This window comes from Mus musculus, chromosome 16 (assembly GCF_000001635.26).
Source record: "Mus musculus strain C57BL/6J chromosome 16, GRCm38.p6 C57BL/6J".
NCBI classification, from domain to species: domain Eukaryota; kingdom Metazoa; phylum Chordata; class Mammalia; order Rodentia; family Muridae; genus Mus; species Mus musculus.
Window position 1 is genome coordinate 41,933,801 of NC_000082.6, and position 21,816 is coordinate 41,955,616.

General features: G+C 39.0%; 1 protein-coding gene across 6 annotated transcripts in view; it reads left to right on the top strand.

The window, feature by feature from the left end:
* Lsamp (limbic system-associated membrane protein) overlaps nucleotides 1–21,816 on the top strand; it is a 2,197,426-nt gene that overhangs the window by 1,949,547 nt on the left and 226,063 nt on the right. For all 6 annotated transcript variants that reach the window (XM_030249137.1, XM_030249138.1, NM_001361282.1 and 3 more), the window contains one exon: nucleotides 21,427–21,552. In XM_030249137.1, the coding sequence (XP_030104997.1) occupies nucleotides 21,427–21,552 (126 nt within the window). The remainder of the gene's footprint in view (nucleotides 1–21,426; nucleotides 21,553–21,816) is intronic.

A 21,816-nucleotide genomic window follows, 5' to 3' on the forward strand; every position in this document is an offset into this window, starting at 1 on the left:
TATACACATACACACACACACACACATATATACTAATCCATGATATATGTGGTGTGTTGCCTAAGTCTTCCTCCTGCTCAGAGGGGGCATTGGTTGAGAAGTCATGGATGGCTCAGACACCCAGAACTGGTGAGAATGTGGCAGCAAGCTCCTTTGTTAACTCTCAAAGAGTATTTTTTTATACCCTCTACCTGTGTCCCATTGGTCCCATAAAAGTGTGTCCTCCAAGTAGCAATTTCTGATTAGCTGTCATTTTCTGGGTCACCAATCTCTGGGCTCTCAATCAGGCTTCAGTTTGGCCCTTATGTAGAAGTTGCCTTTGCAGTTGCAAGGCCCTATTGGCAGTTAACTGACATTTATGTAGAAGCAACCACTGCCCTGGCATCTAGGCCTTCCATTCCTCCTACAATGGTGCACATATAAATCTCCCCATTATTCATCCATAATAAAAATTTATAACAAGACAATTATGGCTTTTGTGGGAAAATGGTGTAAATAGAAATCTTTATTTTAAGAAAAATAAGTCAGACTCAGCAAAACAAATACAAAGTATTTTTTCTCATGCACTCTTCCCCCCCCCCACTCCTGTGTGTGTATGTGTGTGAGTGTGTTTTGCTGGTGAGCTTTGTAAATGCCATACAACATAGAATCATCTCTGAGAGAGGCCTAATGAGTGACTGTCAACATAGAGGTCATCTGTGGGCATGTCTAACGGAGGTGTCTTAATTAAGTGCCCAGCCCACTTTGTGTAGTGCTATTTCCTGGACTGTGGGTCCAGAACTATATAGGAATGGAGAAATCACACTGGGCACAAGCAATCGAGCAACCAAATGGCCAGTTATCCACTCATTTCTCTCGGCTCTTGAATGTGACTATGAAACGACTCCCTAAAGCCCCTCTTTAACTTTCCAGCAATGGTGAACTGTGACCTCTAAGTGTAAGCTGAAATAAAGCTCTTTCCTTCCCTAAATTGCCCTGTCTGTTTGTCTGTCTGTCTGTCTATCTTTCCATTCACCTATCTATCCATTTATCTATGTATCTGTTTGTTTATTCATTTCCTTTTCTGCTCCATTCCATTTTCTCCTCTTATAAACTTAGGACTTTCTGCTGGGGCGTGGTTCCAATCACTGTGAACTGGATTTTGCTCTCTTAAAGGAGGATATGAAAAAGAGTAACAGAATACATGTGACCTGAGACCAGAACTGTTTGGAGGGATAAAGGGGACCAGCAACAGTGAGGCAGAAGTAGGGCTCAGGAGTCAATGGGTTAGGAGATGGAAGAAAGTAAAGATAAAAAGCAAAATATCCTGGCACACATGTATAAAAAAAAAAGTATGGTAATAGAACCCACTGCTCTGTATGCTAACTTAATAAGTAACTATAAACAGAAATTTGTTATTACACACATACAACCATTATACTTTCTCTAAATGATTTATCCTAGATTCTAAAGTATTACCATCTGCTATTCATATTCTTCTAAAAGACAAATATCCTGGAGTTTGAAAAGGGTTTTCAACAAAAGCAGCCCTACTAAGTCAGAGGAATTAGAGGCTCAGAATCTAGGTCTTCTCTTGTCTCATTCTTGGTAAATAGAGTCTCCCATAGATAATGCTGTGTGCTTATGTGGGTCAAGTCTTAATTTCTATTCCGAGCCACAAATTATCAGTCTGTCCCCTCCTATTATCCAGAAAGGTTCCCTAGTTGGTCTTAAAAAATAACTCCCATTCTAGAAATACAGAAATATATTCTGTGAACTTCCTTTTAAATATATTCTGTTTCCTGTTTTAAATGAAGAAATGATTATGTGGTAAGAAGAACTGCAAAATGCTCCAGGTAGAACTGTTTCACTATGGGAAAGATAAATATATACAAACCATGTAGAAACCTTATTTGTTCTGGTAAATTTTGACTCTTCAGAGGGAAGATCAGTGCAGAGGGCCTGAGGCTCTGCATTGGTTACATAACATACTTTCTTTAAATAATTCCTGAGGCTCTGTTCTCTCTTAGTGGGGACACAGAGAGAGGAATAAAATCCTGCAGGTACAAAAGAAGCCAAGGAAAGCCAAAAATATAACGTGCGACTCTCCCTCCCCCACCCCCCTGCAGCTGCAGTGTTTACCAGCTAAGTTGAAGAGGAGCTTGGTTAGACTACTGGAGAAAAGAAAAAAACATGCTCAGTAAAGTGTTCCCTCAGGCAGTTTCTAGGAATATCTCAGGCAGTTTCATAATCTCCATAGGTGCAAATATAGGTTGTGACTCCCTTGATGAGAAATGCTATCTTTCTTATTCAAATAATATTTTATACTGTCTTGGCCTGGATTTTTAAAGAGAACTTGCATTCATATCATACACCACAATTATTAAACTCAAATGTGAGGATGTCAAATTTCTAGGGTACTTGTCTGACATGATCAAGGATCTGAAAATGTGTCCTTCAAGGTCCTGAAAAAGAAAAATACAGATAGTCAGGACAGTTGTGTAGGAGAGAAACGTGTGACAAATAGCAAAGACAAAAGTGACATACTGAATTAGGCCAAGGCAGCAAGGTCTTTTGAATTGTATCTTCAGTCCTTAGAGCAGAGGATAAATGCATATGTCTCTTATACATGATGCTAAACATTGCCTGGGAACTACAATACATCATAACATAAAAATGGATAAAGAGACTAGAAGGTGAGTTGTATTTTCATTAGCAACGTGCCCATCAATGTCTCCAGTGAATGAAGACAGATTTCATACAATGGTCATTATCTTAGAACATAGGGAGATTTAGAAAACATCAACTCCAGTCTCCAATTTTCAGGCAAATGTGCTCTTACATAAAAGTTGTACAGTTTCCTTTTTAATGACATTTCTGTCAGAGTCATTACTGGCAGCTGCCATTGTAGATACCATTGAGTTTTCATGGCTTGTGAAGTCCAGGCCAGGCCAGGCCAGTCAACACTTGATGGGGTAGCAGCTCTGCCACCTGGAACATGCACATATCACAACTGGATGACAAGCAAGGACAGAGCTACAGTAGTGCATTCACTTTTCATAGTCACTTGCCTCACTTTCCCCAACACTGTACTGGCCAGAACCCAAGTTTGTGACCTAAAGCTCCCGCCAAGAGACTAGAAAATATAGAAAATTGTATGGATATCCGCAAGGGACAAGAGGCTTTACTTCAGCCCCCAGGCACATATTATTAGATGATAAATTGAGAATAGCAATTTGAAAGTGCCGTCAAAGTTAGCAGCCCACACATTAATCCTTCCAGGAAGCAGATGGACCAAAGGACAGGGTCCATAATTCACAGAGAACAAACAAGACCAATGTAAGAAATGTCCAAGCAGACAGCTAGCTTGGGAGCCAAAGATAAAATGTTAATGTGTTTATCTTTCCTTATGCATTGCTTTGGACAATGTGAGACATTTGAAACATTTTAATAGAGGGTGTTAAATGAGAGAAGATAGAAGTCTATTTGGAAAATATATGGATCCATGGGAAATGTGGCATCTCTGTTCTCTTACCCCTGTTCCTTCTCTCACCCCCTTAGCACATCAGTGGTGCTCTTTAAAGTTCTTGTGACTTTAGTGCAAGTGAACTGCTCCTCTGAGCCCCATGAGGATCTATGAACTATGATATATTTTGAGCCACTTTAATATCTAGTTGGATGAAGGACAGAGGATATAAAAGTTTTAAATGTGTGAATGCTGGATCCACGTGTCAGGAATAGCCATAAAACATGACATTTACAAATGTGAATGTCCTGATCTCAAATAATGTCATCAGCACAGCATATTCCTGTTTGGTTGACAATTTTTCTTTTTTACAATGCTTTAAGACACTTTAAGCAACATTTATAATAATTTACTCTACTTTGTAATTAGATTTACTGATTAGAATCTTGCTCATTTAGATAGCTGTTTTCTCTTAAATGGATGGCACCAGCTGGCTTATAGCTGAAACCTGCTCTGACTCTGAAAGCTGTCAGAGGGGCCAGCATAAGGCAGAGCCTCATGGTATACAACCTCATGTAAAAGTATAGAAGGGCTGTCTGAGTATTGCATTCTGTAACATTTCTTTGATAATACTGTATATATATTAAATATGTCGGAGGAGATTTTCTTTGAAGCCTAAGCTTTGGCTACTCTGAGCATACATTTAGTTTTCATGACAAGGGAAAAGGCTGCTATTATTTTCTGTCAGCCTCTAATCATTAGGGCAAACAGCTAAAAGTCTAGTTTGAAGTTGAGCCACTTGGGGTATTTCACTATGAAGACAAAGTGATGGGTATATAATTAACAGAAGAAAGCACTAGCAAAAAGCTAGGAAAGCATGGTAGTTATAAGTAGCCCTGACTCTGTTTGGAGACGAAGATGCTATAAGTTGTTCATTCTCTTATCATGCAAGCTATGGGAAGACTTCTAAACTTAGGAACTATCTATAGCTGCAAGTGTGACCAGTACGGGGAAGTTTGACTCATGAAAGCCAACTGCTCTCAGCAGCCACATCTCTCAAGCCTGATATTTTCCAGAGAATTGTAGCCTCTTCCTGAGGCCTCAGTAAGAGGAAATAGAGTACTGGACAGATGGGGTGGCTTGCCCTTTCTCCATGGGTTGTAAAGAAAGAGACATGGGCTGAAAATAAAGAATATTCTGGACAGCAACCAGGCTTGGTTCTCGGTCCATCTGGAGCTGCTGGAATTGAGAAAAACACAAGACTGCTGCTAGCTGCTGTAGTGTGAATCTCTTATTCAGTTGGTGACTTATGAGGAAGCCGTTCTTTCAAGCGCCTTCGGTCTCCTGAAATGAGGAAGACAAAACAGGCCTTCTGCACCAATGCCTGACTTCTTAGACTTCCTCTCCCCGGATTCCCAATCTCCGACTCCCTAAACCCCCAACTCCTTCGGTGTCTTTTACAAGACCCAGATGATTGGCAGAGAATGTCAAAGTAGCTGCCTCTACGTCCTGTCCCCTATCTCAGCCCATACACATAAACTCTACTTCATGTTCTGTAGAGTTCCAGTTGCTACCTAAGGTTGGAAGGCTGCTACCCTACGGATCACTGGGCAGGACCTAATAGAGAGCTGAGGCTGACTCTAGCAAGAGAAGCTCCCGGTACTGCTTCCCAGAGGTCTACTGATTCTGACCTATCCCGGAGGCATCTCTTTGCAGAGTTCTCTATCCCATACTCTTCCCACAGCGAAATCTTCTCCCAATATGAGCCCAGAGCTCCAGTACACGTTAAAATTGTCTCTAGCTAGAAGGGTCAGTACACACATCATGTTGTATAACCACAGCACAGTGAGATGGATACAAATGCAGTTGCAGAGGGTCAGGCTGCCTCACAAATCATTTGCGCGAGTGCTCCGGCCCCACAGCGTGTTACCAGGAGACTGCCTTTTGTGAGAATTGATCAACTCTCCTAAACACAGGTGTTGTGCATGTTTATGTGTGAGACTGGGAGGCCAGGTGGGCAAGATTTTGATAGGCAGTGTTTGTTTCCTAAGGACGTGGTGGTGCTTTGAATAAAACATCACGGCAGGGCACAGAAGCGTGAGAAGAGGAATCTTCGACATTTTCTCCATAACATGCCTAGGGCTCTGAACAAACAGGTGGGGGGCCCTAGGCCCCTCCATGTCTAACTTTACATTTAGCTCAAGATTAATTAGAGATGCACCCCCATTTGATATTCATGTGTTGAAGCAGAGATGGTGTGCTCCCTCTCTCACACACCCCTGTACCCTGCTTTGGACTTTCAAAAAGAGGATGGGGGAGAGGGAGAAATCCCACTTCATCATGGACAAACTTAATTCAGGCAGCAAAAAGACTTGGGTAACAGATCCATTTTCCACTGAAAAATTGCTTATGCTTTCCTGGCTATAGACATGAATATTATCACCATTATTTGGGAAAGTGCCTCAAAACCCAAATACCAAATTCTTTACAGTATAATATTGAAACTGAACAGAGCATAGAAAAGGGAAAATGAACTTTAGTAAACCAAGTTCCCAGAGGCTCTCCACAATTGTTGCCCTTTCGAACTCTGTGCTTAAAATAACTGCCCATATACCCAGGCTTTCTGATCCCTGGTGAGCTTCTGGGCTACTGTTTAGTTTAGTCCATAAGGTAGCATTCTACATGTCGGTGATAATGGAGTTTGAAATAGCAACACTCTCCATAAGTCTTCCCAAAACAATCAGTTGAACCCATTATCAACGTAATCAATTTGCTCTTTAGCTTTCTGGCATTGGTCCAGAGCCTCAGTTGCCCAATGAATGGCACAAGGTAGTCTTTAACAACAGAGTTATGGTAGGGACCAAAGAAGGCAAAGACACTGCTGGTTTGTAAACAGTTTAATGTGATGTCAACTAGCCCAGTGTTATTGTTAATGATTAATATTGTTATTTCTTGCCATTTTCAACTTCTTTATGTCCTGTTTTATTCTTGAATAGTCATTGATTTGCTCGGCCCAGAAAAGACTCACAGGAGAAATTTTAAGTCAAATGTATCAGTTCCATGCTTTGTTTTGTGATGTTCTCCTTACTCCCAAATCCTTCACAACCTTATTTACCTCTCTAGAATTCTCCAACCTATGTAGAACTGCAGAAAGTGTCTACCTCCCCTAGCTATATTTAATATTTGCTGGCAACTACTTTATTTTTTCCACTAGGAATAATTTTGGAAAAATTATAATTGGAATGAACTAATTCATGATTGTTATAAGAAAATGATGTGAATGTTCTATGTTCTGTCAAAAATGGCTTGTGACAGGCTTTGAACAGAAATAATGCAAAGAAAACAATTCTAAACCCTCCCAGTCCCTTGGTTTTTTTTTTTTTTTTCTTTCTAAATATTCTGTCTCCTGGACCCTGGAACAGTGGAAGGAATCAGCTCTTGTCAGCACCTTTGTTTTCAACACAAGTTTTGAAAAAACTCTTCCATTACAGTCTAACTCCTTCTTCCACATAAAGAACACCGTATACCTTAAACAAGGGGGAGAACAGAATTGGGGAGGGGCTAGTAACTTGGGCAGGAAATTATTAAGCTTAAGCAGTTCTTACAAACACCATGGTTATCTCTCATTTTTTTGATTCCCAAAATAAATGGAAACGAGATGACAAGAAGCCACCTTGAAAAGAGTGACGATTATTATTTTCTTGATAACGTCTTGTTGGCACTTCGGTGGAGTCACTAATATGCATTTTAATCCTCCTGGTTTACCTCTCTTCACTGTGGCCATGCCTAGCACAATCATTTTCCATTTTGTAAGTGCTCAAAGTGGCATTGGTTATTGTTGCCATTAAGCATAAGGGGTAAGATATTGTCTCTGAACCTGTGTACTGCTGCCTTCTGGATATTTATAGATTATTTCCCTTGACCTTAAGATTCTTTATGTTTTTTTTTTTTTTTATGTCAAGAATGTCTCATTCATCGTGAACTTTTCATGGCCAAAACATTCAAAATAATAAGGCCTAAGCGATATCTTTCTTACATTCGTGGGTTGTTTTGTTTTGTTTTCCGAGACAGGGTTTCTCTGTGTAGCCCTGTCTGTCCTGGAACTCACTTTGTAGACCAGGCTGGCCTCAAACTCAGAAATCCACCTGCCTCTGCCTCCCGAGTGCTAGGATTAAAGGCATGTACCACCGGGGCTCTTACATTCATTTTTAAGGAACAATAATGCAGCAGAGAAAAATTTGTTGTTTCTCCATGAGATAATTTGTGGATTCTACAATTATGCCATGGTGGTAGCTAAATTTTAAAGACTTACTTAGGAGAAAGGGTGGATTTTAGTAGCTGCAAGTAATATAAGCAGAATTTTTACCTACTCTAAGAATTATAGCCAACAGCCCCTGCAGTATAGAAAAGTGTACCCGTTGGAATATAAAAACAAGGAAAGTAACAGGTCTATTTTCTCTATACAGTCTTGGGGTGCAGCTCTCTTCCAGCACTTGGAACTCACCCAGTTGCTATTTGTCACCTACCCGAGGTAACCTAATATTTTTGAGCCTCTCTCTGCTCCATATTCTTCTACCTGCCAAACAGAACCATCTGCTCGGGTTGGACATTATCAAAACTCTGTTTTGTAAGTACAAAAAATTAAGAAGATATTTTGCGGCTATAAAGGGAAGATAGCAGTTGCCTCCTTTCCATCAACATCTGGAAGCTTATCCAGATTAACAAAAAACAAATACCAAACAGCTGGGGTAAGGATTCGGGAATATGAGCGGCTGAAGAAGCTGCTGAGTTGCTAAGGAAATGATGTCTCAGTGAGCAGAGTCAGAATGGTACCATTTGCACTTATTTAGCAAGGCAATGACCCATCTATAGAACCAGCCACTTGACATCCCACAGAGAGTGTATCTATTGCCGAAGCAGCAATAATGGACAGCCTCAGCTGGTCACAAATGCCCCTGCTGGCAGCTGGAAACTTTGTTCCCTTTTAAAGCAGCCCACACATTTGGATTACAGAGTCACTCTACACATTTAATAAACATAGTAACTATCATTTCATATACCTTCATTTTGGATAGACTTAATGTAGCAGAATTTGGATATTCAACTACCAGTAGCACACACTTTATCATAAGAAAGCATCCATCACTGAGTTGTGTGGAAGCAGTAGGCTGCATAACATTTCTTTGTCTAGTGGCTACTGTCTTTGAAGCATTTAGAGCAGTCTAACCCAAATTAACTGTCCTTTTTGATGGTAGTAACTGTGTTTCTGAAGATCACTGTATTGTAAATCTGACAGCCCTGGATAGTGCCAGAGACTCCTGAGGACCACTCTACAATGTGATAAAGTAGCTCTCAAAGGCTCTGGAGAGTTAGTCTTATGAGCATACAAAACTTTGGCCAGCACAGGAAAATGTCAGCCAAATCTCAGAGCACTGGGGAAGGGAGGGTTCAGGCACTAACATTTAGGTCAGAAAACTTCTCTTGCTGGATTAAAAGAAGTATTTATTTTTTTATTTTTGTAATTGCTTGTGTTGTTTTGGAAGGTAGCTGTGGTCAGCATACTACAAACACTACCGCACTTGGTTGTATCATTCTAGTTTTTCTTATTCTATTGATTTAAATTATTTATTTATTTGAGTGTAGAGAGGATCATGTGCCCCACAGTACCTCTGTGGGGATGAGAGAACAACTTGTGGAAGAACCATGTGGATCCTGGGAATCGAACTCAAGTCTTAAGTCTTGGCAGCAACCACCATTACCCACAGAGCCATACTTCTCATCCCAAACGTTTTCTTTTTATATATAGGCTCACAACAAGTTTTCTGCCTCTCCCACATTCTCACATACCTGCATCGTTTTGTACCATCCCTATCACTGTTTTGGTTTGTACATACATTTTATACCAGCTGCTACAAATGATTTCATCGTTCCTCCTAAATTACATTGTTTGGATCATTGCATGCATAAAGAGTTTCACTGATAGTTACAATGAACATTTTTTACACTCCACTTAACCTGACACACAGCCATCTTATGGCTTCTAAACTTTTTCTGTTTACCATGAACTGTGAGCCTGTTTGGAATCTTGTTCTTACAGAGCCTACTTCAGAGGCTCAAGTTTCTTGTTTAATTAATGGACTCAATAGGAGAAAAGAACAACACCTGTGGAAAGAGGTGAATCCTGCCAGTTGTTTTGTTCTCCTATGAACCAACACTTTATAGACTCCAGTAACAGCTTCGAAATGCCTGGCAACATCTGTTTCTTACATCAACACATTAAAGAAAACCTATATTTTACCAAGACCACTATAAATATGTAATGGTGGCACAATTTTAACTAGAGAACTTTTCATGGAAGGCCACACATTGTTCTTAAATATCTTGGTAAAGCTTATTTAAGCACGCAATTGTAAATATTCACATTGTAGTCATTTTTTATTACAGGCATAAACTACAAAGACATTGACTAAAGGGCAGAATATCTCTCTCTCTCATATATACATATATGAGAGAGAGAGAGAGAGAGAGAATTTCCACCCAATAGTATAGAAGAACTCAATACCTACCTACCTTCAGGATGATTTTTTTTTTTGCTAATGCTGGGTATTAATCATTAATTATGTATGATAGCAATCACTTATGCTTTTTGAAATATTAGGATATAGTATCAAGTGCCACACACCAAAATAACAACAAAAATATACAACTGGAATGCCACCAAGATGAAATGAAGGGACTATTTTCTCATGTATTCCTAGGAAGGGTGAAGCCAGCACTAATTTACTAGTTTGCTTTAGCATATAATAAATGATAGCTGTATTTATACAATTTTTAAAAGTCTACAGATCTAGTTCACAACCTTACTTTCATTTGACCCTATAGTCAACCCTGTAGTATTGCTCAGTATTGAAATTATCCATTACTCCCATTATCTAGACAAGGAAACAGGGTATCAGGGAGAGTATAAAACATGATATTAATCTGTTCATTGAGGATTCAAAAGCAAACACAAGAAATGAATTTGTATCACTGTGAATTAGTTTCAGAACAGGGTGGGATGAGAGTTACCCAGTGCTCAATTGAACACATTGTGCTACTCTGCCATCCATCCTGGAAACTCCTACACCATGTAGCAAAACACACTTTTGTGGCATTTTCAGAAACAAAATGCCAAGCTGGATAGAAGCTTGATGTTTCACAAGATGGCATTTATGTGTTACTTGTATATTTGTATTCTTCTTGTTGACTCTTGGGATCATATTTACTAAAGTTAGATGCTGTTCCAGAAGCATCCCATATGCTCCTGGACCCAACTCTTCTATACTTACACGTACAAATGACGCAGTTCATTTTCGCTGTCTGTGTCTAAGAAAACGTAGACATGAAGGAGCTAAGAATGTGTTTTCTTGTTTTGGTTTGACAGTGCTTTACCATGTCACCAACCTGGCACAGCACTCAAGATGCTCTTGCCTCAGTTCCTGAGTCCTGGTAGACATAAGCTTTACTACTCTACACCCTACAATAATATATGCACCTTATCTTAACTCTGAATGGCCAGAAATTAATGAGACCAATTCTATCGGGAATGGGATTGAGAGCTGGAGATAGAGCTCAACAGCAGAGCACTTGCCTCGTATGTGCCCAGGTTCAGTCCTCAGCACTGGTGTTATGGTGTAGACAGGAGGATCAGGAATTCAAAGTTATCATCCTAGGCATGTACTAGACTTGGGGTACAAGAGACCCTGTCTCCAAATGAAAACAGAAATTAAAACAACAAAAGCATAGTGTTTTATATTTCATAAAAGTAAGAAAAACAAATTATTTGAGATTATGTAAATGGGCCAGTTGACCACTGTTGGTCCTATTCTGGGAGTAATTGTTTGATTTCCTTTGACTCATTGTCCTGTTTTATTAGGCAGCACACATGGGTGAAGGTAAGGGGAGGGATCAAGCCATTCACAGGTAGTAAAGATGGTTTCACAGGTTTGGGGTTATTTTAAGGCAACATTTACTGACAGAGAAGAATCAATAGCCATGGAGAGGCTACTGTGGAAACTTACCCTCAAGACCACTTTTAATTTTGCAAACTTAGGATTTTCTGGTTTAAGTGATGGAAACTATCTAATTTGATGCAAGAAAGTGGTGATTACTAAGGAGAATATGGAAGATAATAGATTCAAATAAAAGGAAGAAAGTCCTTAACTTGGAAAGCAGGGGAAAGGCATCTCTAGAGATGCAGACTTGCAGGAACTAGGGAAAGCAATATTCTCACAGTAGTGGGCTTTTGGTTGTGTTTCTTAACTATTTCTGGGGATCAAACAACTCCAACATCTGAAAACAGGAGACAAGAGTGATCCTTTATTTCTGCATGTGCATTTTAGCTCAGGTAGGCTGGATCTGACTATGAGGCACTCACTGCACCTTGCCTCACCAGATTTAGTGAATAAGAACCATATATAGAATAACCCATGGCTTCAGTGAAGGAGCTGGATAGAAAAATAACTCAAACAAGTCAATGGCCTTTCTGTACTCAAAGGATAAACAGGCTGAGAAAGAAATTAGGGAAACAACACCCTTCACAATAGTCACAAGTAATATAAAATACCTTGGCGTGACTCTAACTAAGGAAGTGAAAGATCTGTATGATAAGAAGTTCGAGTCTCTGAAGAAAAATTAAAGAAGATCTCAGAAGATGGAAAGATCCTCCATGCTCATGGATTGGCAGGATCAATATAGTAAAAATGGTTATCTTGCCAAAAGCAATCTACAGATTCAATGCAATCCCCATCAAAATTCCAACTCAATTCTTCAACCAATTAGAAAGGGCAATCTGCAAATTCATCTGGAATAACAAAAAACCTAGGATAGCAAAAACTCTTCTCAAGGATAAAAGAAGCTCTGGTGGAATCACCATGCCCAACCTAAAGCTGTACTACAGAGCAATTGTGATAAAAACTGCATGGTATTGGTATAGTGACAGACAAGTAGACCAATGGAACAGAATTGAAGACCCAGAAATGAACCCACACACCTATGGTCACTTGATCTTTGACAAGGGAGCTAAAACCATCCAGTGGAAAAAAGACAGCATTTTTAACAAATGGTGCTGGCACAACTGGCGGTTATCATGTAGAAAAATGTGAATTGATCCATTTCTATCTCCTTGTACTAAGGTCAAATCTAAGTGGATTAAGGAACTCCACATAAAACCAGAGACACTGAAACTTATAGAGGAGAAAAGAGGGAAAAGCCTGGAAGATATGGGCACAGGGGAAAAAATCCTGAATAGAACAGCAATGGCTTGTGCTGTAAGATTGAGAATCAACAAATGGGACCTCACAAAATTGCAAAGCTTCTGTAAGGCAAAGGACACCATCAATAAGACAAAAGGCCACCAACAGATTAGGAAAGGATCTTTACCTATCCTAAATCAGATAGGGGATTAATATCCAATATATATAAAGAACTCAAGAAGGTGGACTCCAGAAAATCAAATAACCCCATTAAAAACTGGGGCTCAGTGCTAAACAAAGAATTCTCACCTGAGGAATACCAAATGCCTGAGAAGCACCTGAAAAATGTTCAGCATCCTTAATCATCAGGGAAATGCAAATCAAAACAACCCTGAGATTCCACCTCACACCAGTCAGAATGGCTAAGATCAAAAACTCAGGTGACAGCAGATTGTGGGACGCCCGACTTGCCAGCAAGTAAGACGCCACAACGGGATCCTTCTGCAACACGTTTATTGGGAGAGCATGGACTGTGTAGGCAAAAAACCCCAAGACCCAGAAATGGCGCTGGTTATATAGGCCTAGGAGTGACGTGTCCATACCTGATTGGTTATGCTACCAGTACCTCATTAATATTCATTGGGCCAGGCAGTGACTCTGCAAAAAAACTCTTATGCACATGCGCACATTGGTTGTTTACCCATATTCATGGGCGTCGGGCTTAAAGAAACCAGCGCCATCTTGTAATGGCATTTGTGGCTTCCCACAGCAGATGCTGGCAAGGATGTGGAGAAAGAGGAACACTCCTCCATTGTTGGTGGGATTGCAAGCTTGTAAACCACTCTGGAAATCAGTCTGGCAGATCCTCAGAAAATTGGACATAGTACTACCGGAGGATCCAGCAATACATCTCCTGGGCATATATCCAGAAGATGTTTCAACTGGTAAGGAGGACACATGCTCCACTATGATCATAGCAGCCTTATTTATAATATCCAGAAGCTGGAAAGAACCCAGATGCCCCTCAACAGAGGAATGGATACAGAAAATGTGGTACATTTACACAATGGAGTACTACTCAGCTACTAAAAAGAATGAATTTATGAAATTCCTAGGCAAATGGATGGACCTGGAGGGCATCATCCTGAGTGAGGTAACCCAATCACAAAAGAGCTCACATGATATGTACTCACTGGTAAGTGGATATTAGCCCAGAACCTTAGAATACCCAAGATACAAGATACAATTTGCAAAACACATGAAACTCAAGAAGAACGAAGACCAAAATGTGGACACTGTGCCCCTTCTTAGAATTGGGAACAAAACACCCCTGGAAGGAGTTACAGAGACAAAGTTTGGAGCTGAGACAAAAGGATGGACCATCTAGAGACTCCTCAACCTGGGGTTCCATCCCATAATCAGCATCCAAACGCTGACACCATTGCATACACTAGCAAGATTTTGCTGAAAGGACCCAGATATAGCTGTCTCTTGTGAGACTATTCCGGGGCCTAGCAAACACAGAAGTGGATGTCCACAGTCAGCTGTTGGATGGATCACAGGGCCCCCAATGGAGGAGCTAGAGAAAGTATCCAAGTAGCTAAAGGGATCTGCAACCCGATAGGTGGAACAGCAATATGAACTAACCAGTAACCCCCCCTCCCCGAGCTTGTGTCTCTAGCTGCATATGTATCAGAAGATGGCCTAGTGGGCCATCACTGGAAAGAGAGGCCCATTGGACTTGCAAACTTTATATGCCTCAGTACAGGGGAACGCCAGGGCCAAGAAGTAGGAGTGGGTGGGTAAGGGAGTGGAGGGTGTGGGGGACTTTTGTGATAGCATTGGAAATGTAAATGAAGAAAATGCCTAATTTTAAAAAAAGAATAACCCATTAAATTTAAAATTCAGGTAAGCAACAAATACATTATTATAATTGTGTCCCACACAGTATTTGGAATGCAATTATATTTAAGGGGTATTTGTTGCCTGTCTGAAAAGCATGTTTATTTAGGACCCTGCCTTATTTTTAGTGGTTCTTTCAGCCACCCCTCTCTTCTTCTCTTGGAATCCAAGAGTCTCAGCTGAGCTTGGTGCAAGCACAGTAGCAATGCCAGAAGTGCCAGTGAGTCCACGTGTGCTGGCAGCTCTCACAACTTTATTTGTAAGCTAGGTATTTCTGTCCTATAGATAAAAGTACTGACATGGAGTAGAGATGGAGATATGTGTGGTACCTACTGAAGGAAGGCATGGAGATTGAAAAGACTGGACAAAGAGAGAAGCAGACTGGGCTATGAACAGTTTGCCATAGTTTAAACTATTTATGTCTTCTCTGGAGTGTTTTCTCCTTAAGAACCATATTCTAAGGAGGTCAGATCTGGATGTCCCAGATGGTATGTGTGCACTGCTCAGCCAAGGGAGTATGAATCAACTTAACGAAATTCCTATTTGATCAGTGGTCTCCCCAAAGCAAAACCAATGTGCCTTACCACAAGAAAGAGGTTCTGGGAAATACCCCAGGCTTGTACATGCTAAGCAGATGTCTATTACTGAGCTCTACCCTAGCCCTCTTCTTATTTTAGAGCAGGGTTTTGCCAAGCTTCCTAGAGTGGTTTTGCACTCTGTTGACAAAGCAGGCCATTGTCCTTCTACCTTAGCTTGTCAAATAGCTGAGTTCCCAAGCCTGAGCACCCAGGTTCACCTGAGACATTAAAGAAATGTCTTAACAGGATGAAGTATGCCAGGTATGGACCCACAGAATTTAATAGTCCAAGGAGAGAAAAGTAGAAGAGGGGTTATACGAAAAACCTGGTGGCAGTGATAGACGGATAATGTAGTTATCTTGAGTGATGCTAGTTCATTGCATAGCTAAAGGAATGGATGTATTTACGTTTACCCCAATATTAGAATTATTTTAAAACCATTAACTTCACAGTGAGAAGCTAAAAGCACTTTGCTTTAACACAGAACTTATTTATCTATCATATCTATTTCAATAAGAGTGTCATCAATGAAAATAGTTTTTATTTTAAATTTACCTCATAATAATTGTACCCCATAGGAGCTCACAATGATGGAGCATGTAAAAGATTAATGGTATGTTTTAAAATGTTTTGGTAAAATTACTTGTCATGGTAAGTAAGGTTTATAGTTACATGTTTCCCAGAAAGACTAGGCTAGCTAGTTTATAGCACTTGTTGGGAGAAGTGTAAAAACCGAAATAGTTTCTACATTTTACATTTTACAATTTTTACCTAATGGTTTTGGGGAAATTATTTAAAATTTAAGACATGAAAAATGTTATTATTTCTCATATCATACTTAAATTTGTAGATGCTTTAAATATTTCAATGTAAAAATAAGTAATTGGAAGAAAAATTTAAGTATGTAATTGGTCATATTTTACAAAAGGATTATGCATACACGCACACAAGATAGAAGAGACAATAAAAAACTTTATACATAAAGTCAAGGAATGTTAAACTTCTACAAAGAAAAATAATGACAAACAAAATTAAGAGTCAGAAAATAAATTGGGGAAAATTGAACCAAGACATCAAAAGGTCAGATCCTTTCAGCCTAAGTAGCTCCCATTAGTCACTAAGAAAACAAAATAATACAGACAAATTGGAGGTATCACTGAAACTGAATAGGTTGAGAACATAAAACAAATGGATGATGGTGTTGCATGTAGGGAAAGATAATAAATCTCACGAATATCTTATGAAAAAGGGCTGCGAGGCAATGGCCCCCAAAGAAAACAAACCATTCAGAGTGGTAGAATGACTCAAAGATCGAGCATAAATCAATGTTCCAGTGACTTTGAAAATTAATTTGTATTTGCTAGTGCAAATAAGTTTATCATGTTAAACTGTACTTCCTAGCTAGTCATACCTACCGAGGATTAAGAGAAAGCGAAAAAGCAATGTTTCATCACTTGTATAGAAATAAATGTGACCTGGAGGAAGAATCATTTCAGAAAATACACAAAGCATTAGTTTTGGTTAGTTTTCATTTGTTATGTGATTTTTTTTCAACTACTGCCTATCCTTTGTCCACAGTGTGAAGCAGCAGTAATAATTTGATGCATATTTTTACTTTCTAAAACGTTTATACAGTTTCTAGTAAGAAATGAAGCCTTCGGGTTGCCACATTTGTTGTGACTGGTGATGTTCTAAATTTATATCTTATGATCTTCTACAGAAATTTAGGGATAAAGTCATGTGATTAGGAAAGTTGTGACTCCCCCTAGGAAACGAACAACAGGAAAAGGGCAGTTAAGACTTAGAAAATCTGTAACTGAGAAAATGAGACACCAAGTTTCTCTTTATACTTTCTATGTTCTGTTGTGCCATGGAGATTTTTATTTTAATTAGGAAGAGTCAAAGATGTCAGGCAATCATGGTAGTATATATGCACTGTAACCCTGGCACTGGAGAACCTTAGACAGACATAAAGTGAGATCCATTTAAACAAGCAAAACAACCCTCCTAACTATGAAAACCAGCAGTCAAAAAAAGTTAATGGAGAAATAGATGACTGGAGAGGTAGCTACAGAAATGCTACTCAAGGCCATATTTTGGTGGGCAAAAGAGATGTGTGGTCTTCTGTGTCAAAAAATAATCAATGACACACACTTAAGTCTTAAGAATGGGTGTAGAGTTGAAGTTCTCTTCGTTTTTCCCAAACACTAGCTGAGCATCTACCATATTCCAAGTGCCAGGACTCAGCAGGTAAGAAAACCTTCCACCTAGCTCTTAAAATGACTAAGGTTACCAGGAAAGTCATCTAAAAGTTAGTATTCTGCATTCAGTTGGAGAAGCAGTGTTGTGGTTCTCACTAGTTCTGTGAGAACATAGGAGCCAGTCTTTCATCCAACAGGATTTCATGAGGAGAGGAGATATAGACAGAGGTGGAATAAAAGTCAGAAGACAGGCTCACCAACTGAAGCCCATGCAGGAGATGTGCCCCCACACATTTAAAAGAAAACAAAAGATAACAAAAGAAAACAAAACAAAACCACCAACAACCCACAAACAAAATCACTCTTTGCAGAAGTACCAGAATACTAAATGTGTGGTTATAAAGGACGCCTATTCCAAGAACCAAAAGTTGTATAGACTTCTAATTGGGAAGATACAATGCAAAAAGAGAAGGAAATAAAGTTAGAGAGATAAGAAAGAAGCAATGAGAATGAGCCCTGAACTACAGTAAGACAATGAGATACAATCTTGAAGGCAATATCAGTCAAGGGATATTATGCTCACTTATAGTTTACAAAATTTTTGCTGTTCTATGGAAAATGTATGGTGGTCAACATGGGGAGAAGGCTAGTGTCATAGAGTCAGACTTAAGTCATTTCCAATAATTCAAGGTCCCCACCACTAAAAGAAAGGACAGGAGGAGGAACAGGAGGAAGAGTAGGAGGAGAGGAGGAAAATGTTGATGTCTGAAATAGGGCTGAGTAGAGTAAACCAAGGGAGTAATGTAGGAATGAGATATTTACAACATGGAGTCAATTCCATATGGGCAATGAAAGAAAGTGCTGTCAAAAGAGATGATTTGAGGGGGTTTGATTGGTTGGTTTGAGTTTGCCCAAATATCTCTTTTATGCTTAAAAAAAAAAAAAAAAAAAAAAAAAACACACAAAGCATCTCTTTCCATAGCGACAATATTCACTAAGATGATAAAACACAAGTATTTCATGAGAAAGTAGAGATTGATCTATAACATATCTGTGAAGCATACAATGGAGATATGAACTAGTCAAAAATCAAAAATGTGGACGGAAAAATGTTAGCAAAAATCTGGGCTGGAGTTGCTTCCTTTCTGATGTGAGGTCATCAATGATATGACTTTAGCATCTAAAGTGACAAAATGGGTAAGATCACTCAAAGGGGCAAACTGACAGGACAAATGGGAAATCAGCCAAACCCTTAAAGACAGTCTTTGAATAAGAGTAAGATGATCCCCAAAATTAATATCACCAGAAGTGTAACAAGAAAGTCTATTGAGTTTGGTGTCTTGGAACCAAGAACAGATAATCCTGGAAGAAAGAGACTAGTGTTAATAAATTAAATATTTTTGGGAAAGATAGTATTACAATCGAAAAAATCAGGGGCTTTGGAAAGCTTCACTGGAGAAGTTTTTTGATGTAAGAATGCTCATAATGTTTAAGGTAGAAGTTGGATGGATGTGATGATGTGGCATCATATAATTCCTGCAGCAATTGAGATGTTGAGTTGGAAAGTTAGTGAAGTAATTTATTTGGAGAATAAAATCTTATCTGACATGCACACTCTTATAGGAAGCTCCTGATATAAATCAGCATTTCGGTCACTTCCTATGGGAAGTGACATATGGGAAGTGACTGAAATGCAAGTATAATGCAGCAATACATTAGCATCTATTTTTTAATGTTTAGTACAAATGTTGAGGCATTCCCATCCCTGGTATTCCAGACTTGAGCTGACTCACACTGATCATGACAGTCAGTATGATTTGATTACTACAACATAACCCTGGTCAATACTCTAAATTTACATTTTAGTTTACATGTATTTGTCTAAGTGCCTTAACTAACATGACAAGTGAATGCAAGGGCCTTAATATAGATTCATATATGTGTATATGATATATATGATATAGGATAAGATATATGTGATATATATTATATATATGATAACAATTTTATTATGAGTAATATCTGGCAGTGATACTAATAATGGACTTTTTGTTTTTAAGTTTGTGCATTTTCACATAGCAAATTGGATTGCCCCACATTTGGTTGAAAAGACACGTACATATATGTCTTACATTTTGTTACAATTTAGATGTAATTGTAAAGGGAGTTTATCTGGTTTAACTGCTACAGAGCTTCCTATTACAAGCTTGGGGTAATTGGGGGAGTGCTAAAAGCACTTTTGCTCATTTGTGTACTGTCACTGATTGTGTCACACTTGGAGGCATTCAGAACACTGGCTTCCTCAAATAAAAATTAAAAACTATGCATATTAAACAAAAGAACGACGAAGCACTCAGGAACTCTGAGATGTAAAGCCAGCTGTTGTTCTTGATGGGATCACCTTTGACAAGCTATTATTCCTCTCTGTACCTCAGGGTCTTGCTTATAAATTGGGTATGACCCTCCAAATTCTTATCCTAAGTCTTATCCTAACTTATTGAAAATTACTGAATAAATCCAGGAAAATAATCCTTAATCCCAGAAGCTAACAGAGCAATAGAAACTCAGGTGAACGACGATAATCAACTGTAGTCCAATGCCAGTGGGTTGGATTCCAAGTCATAGCTTTTTATCCAGAGACGATGTAGCATGTCTTTTTGTCCAAGGCAGGCTAATGTCATGAAGGCGCTCCATCACTTTCCTTCTCATGGTACACGGAACCACTCAGATGTTGCTTTCCTAACTATCATCAGTGTCTCCCTCAAGACTGTCATGTAGTTGTTTCTTTAAGCAGAAAATGTCCCAGCTGGGCAGGAACACAGTATCTGTAGTGGGTACGACAAGTGGCAAGGAACAAGGCTCTTTGATTACTGAGCTCCTTCATCTTGTCTTCCTCCCTCAGAAGTATATTTTCACAGCTACCACAGAGGCAGCTGAGTTTAAAAAGAAGAAAAAAGGAAAGTCACAATCCACCCAAAGCCCCGCTATTTGTAATCAGTGTGTAGCTTCAGTGATGAAATTTGTGAGCAATTTACTTCCCACGCTCCCCAGCAAAGCCCACCGGAGTGGGATCTAACGTCGCCACCCTGGACGCTAATGAAGGAGACCAGGCGGCAGTACTGCTTGCCTTTGGGGACTCATTTTTCACATCACCAAAAAGCAATTTCTGTCCTTTTCGGCCATCTGGTTGACTGGATTGTGAAGATGAAATTCTGTTCAAGGAGTGTTTTAAGAGTGGAGTCTGCTGGGATTCACATTCCTTTTCTGCTTTCACTTATTCGCATCTGTGCCTCTGGTAGCTTACCTATAGCTAAACCCTTCATAGCACACCTGACTTTTATTATACAAAATGTTATTTCTAAAGTATACTACACATCATGGTAGATATAAGTTTAGCTAAAGTTAACTTATTCAATTGTTAGTAGTATTATTAATGGTAGCATTAAAAATAAATGCTGTAGTATGGTTATAAAATCTATTTAGTTAATACAATACCTATTAATTTAGTTATGTCATTTAATTTGTTATATTATATAAGGATATAATATATGTAGAAGCTTTCTATTTTATTGATTATCTTATGCAATTTACATGTGGATACTACATTTTAATAGCACAAAGCTCTGACCTTACATTAAATATCAATCGTTCCTTTCTTTGCATTTGGAGGTTGGATTATATTCTTCCTTATATATGAAATAATGAATTTAAGTGATGGTGATAAGATTGTTTATTGTAAAATTGTTAAGAATGTACATACCTTCTAATTTGTCCTGACCAGAAAGGATCTAGTACAAGTTTCATTATACATGTCTTAAGTAGTTCCTAAGCATTCAGCTGTCCACAGTGTGGGGTATGTTCTCCTTATAGATGCTTAAAGGCCTCTAGAGTGATTTGGAGAACTATTAAAAAAGTGTAGGAACTAACAGTATCCTGGCTACTTAGCAGAAATCTCAGATTTACTAATAATGTCTGAATGTACCTAACTTTGCTTGTATAGTTCATCGCTGAACTTTGCTTTTGCTAGAATGATTATAATTATATATTGCATTTCCTTCCATCTACAGTTCCACCAAAGATCTCCAACATCTCCTCGGATGTCACTGTGAATGAGGGCAGCAATGTAACCCTGGTCTGCATGGCCAATGGGCGCCCTGAACCTGTTATCACCTGGAGACACCTTACACCACTAGGTAAGCAACTGACTACATTCTAAGATAATACATAATATTGAAGATTCTATTGGATCAAAATGGCAAATGTGCATTCTTTTTATTGAAACTCAGAAAAACTACAGTATAAATGTTGTGTAGAGTTCCCATAATTTTGGCTTATATGTTCATCTCTTTAAGTAACTTAGTTATCTATCTATCTCTCTCTCTCTCTCTCTCTCTCTGATCTATCTACCATATGTATGAATAGGGATACACAAAATTGTCTTTCAAAATAGACTAACC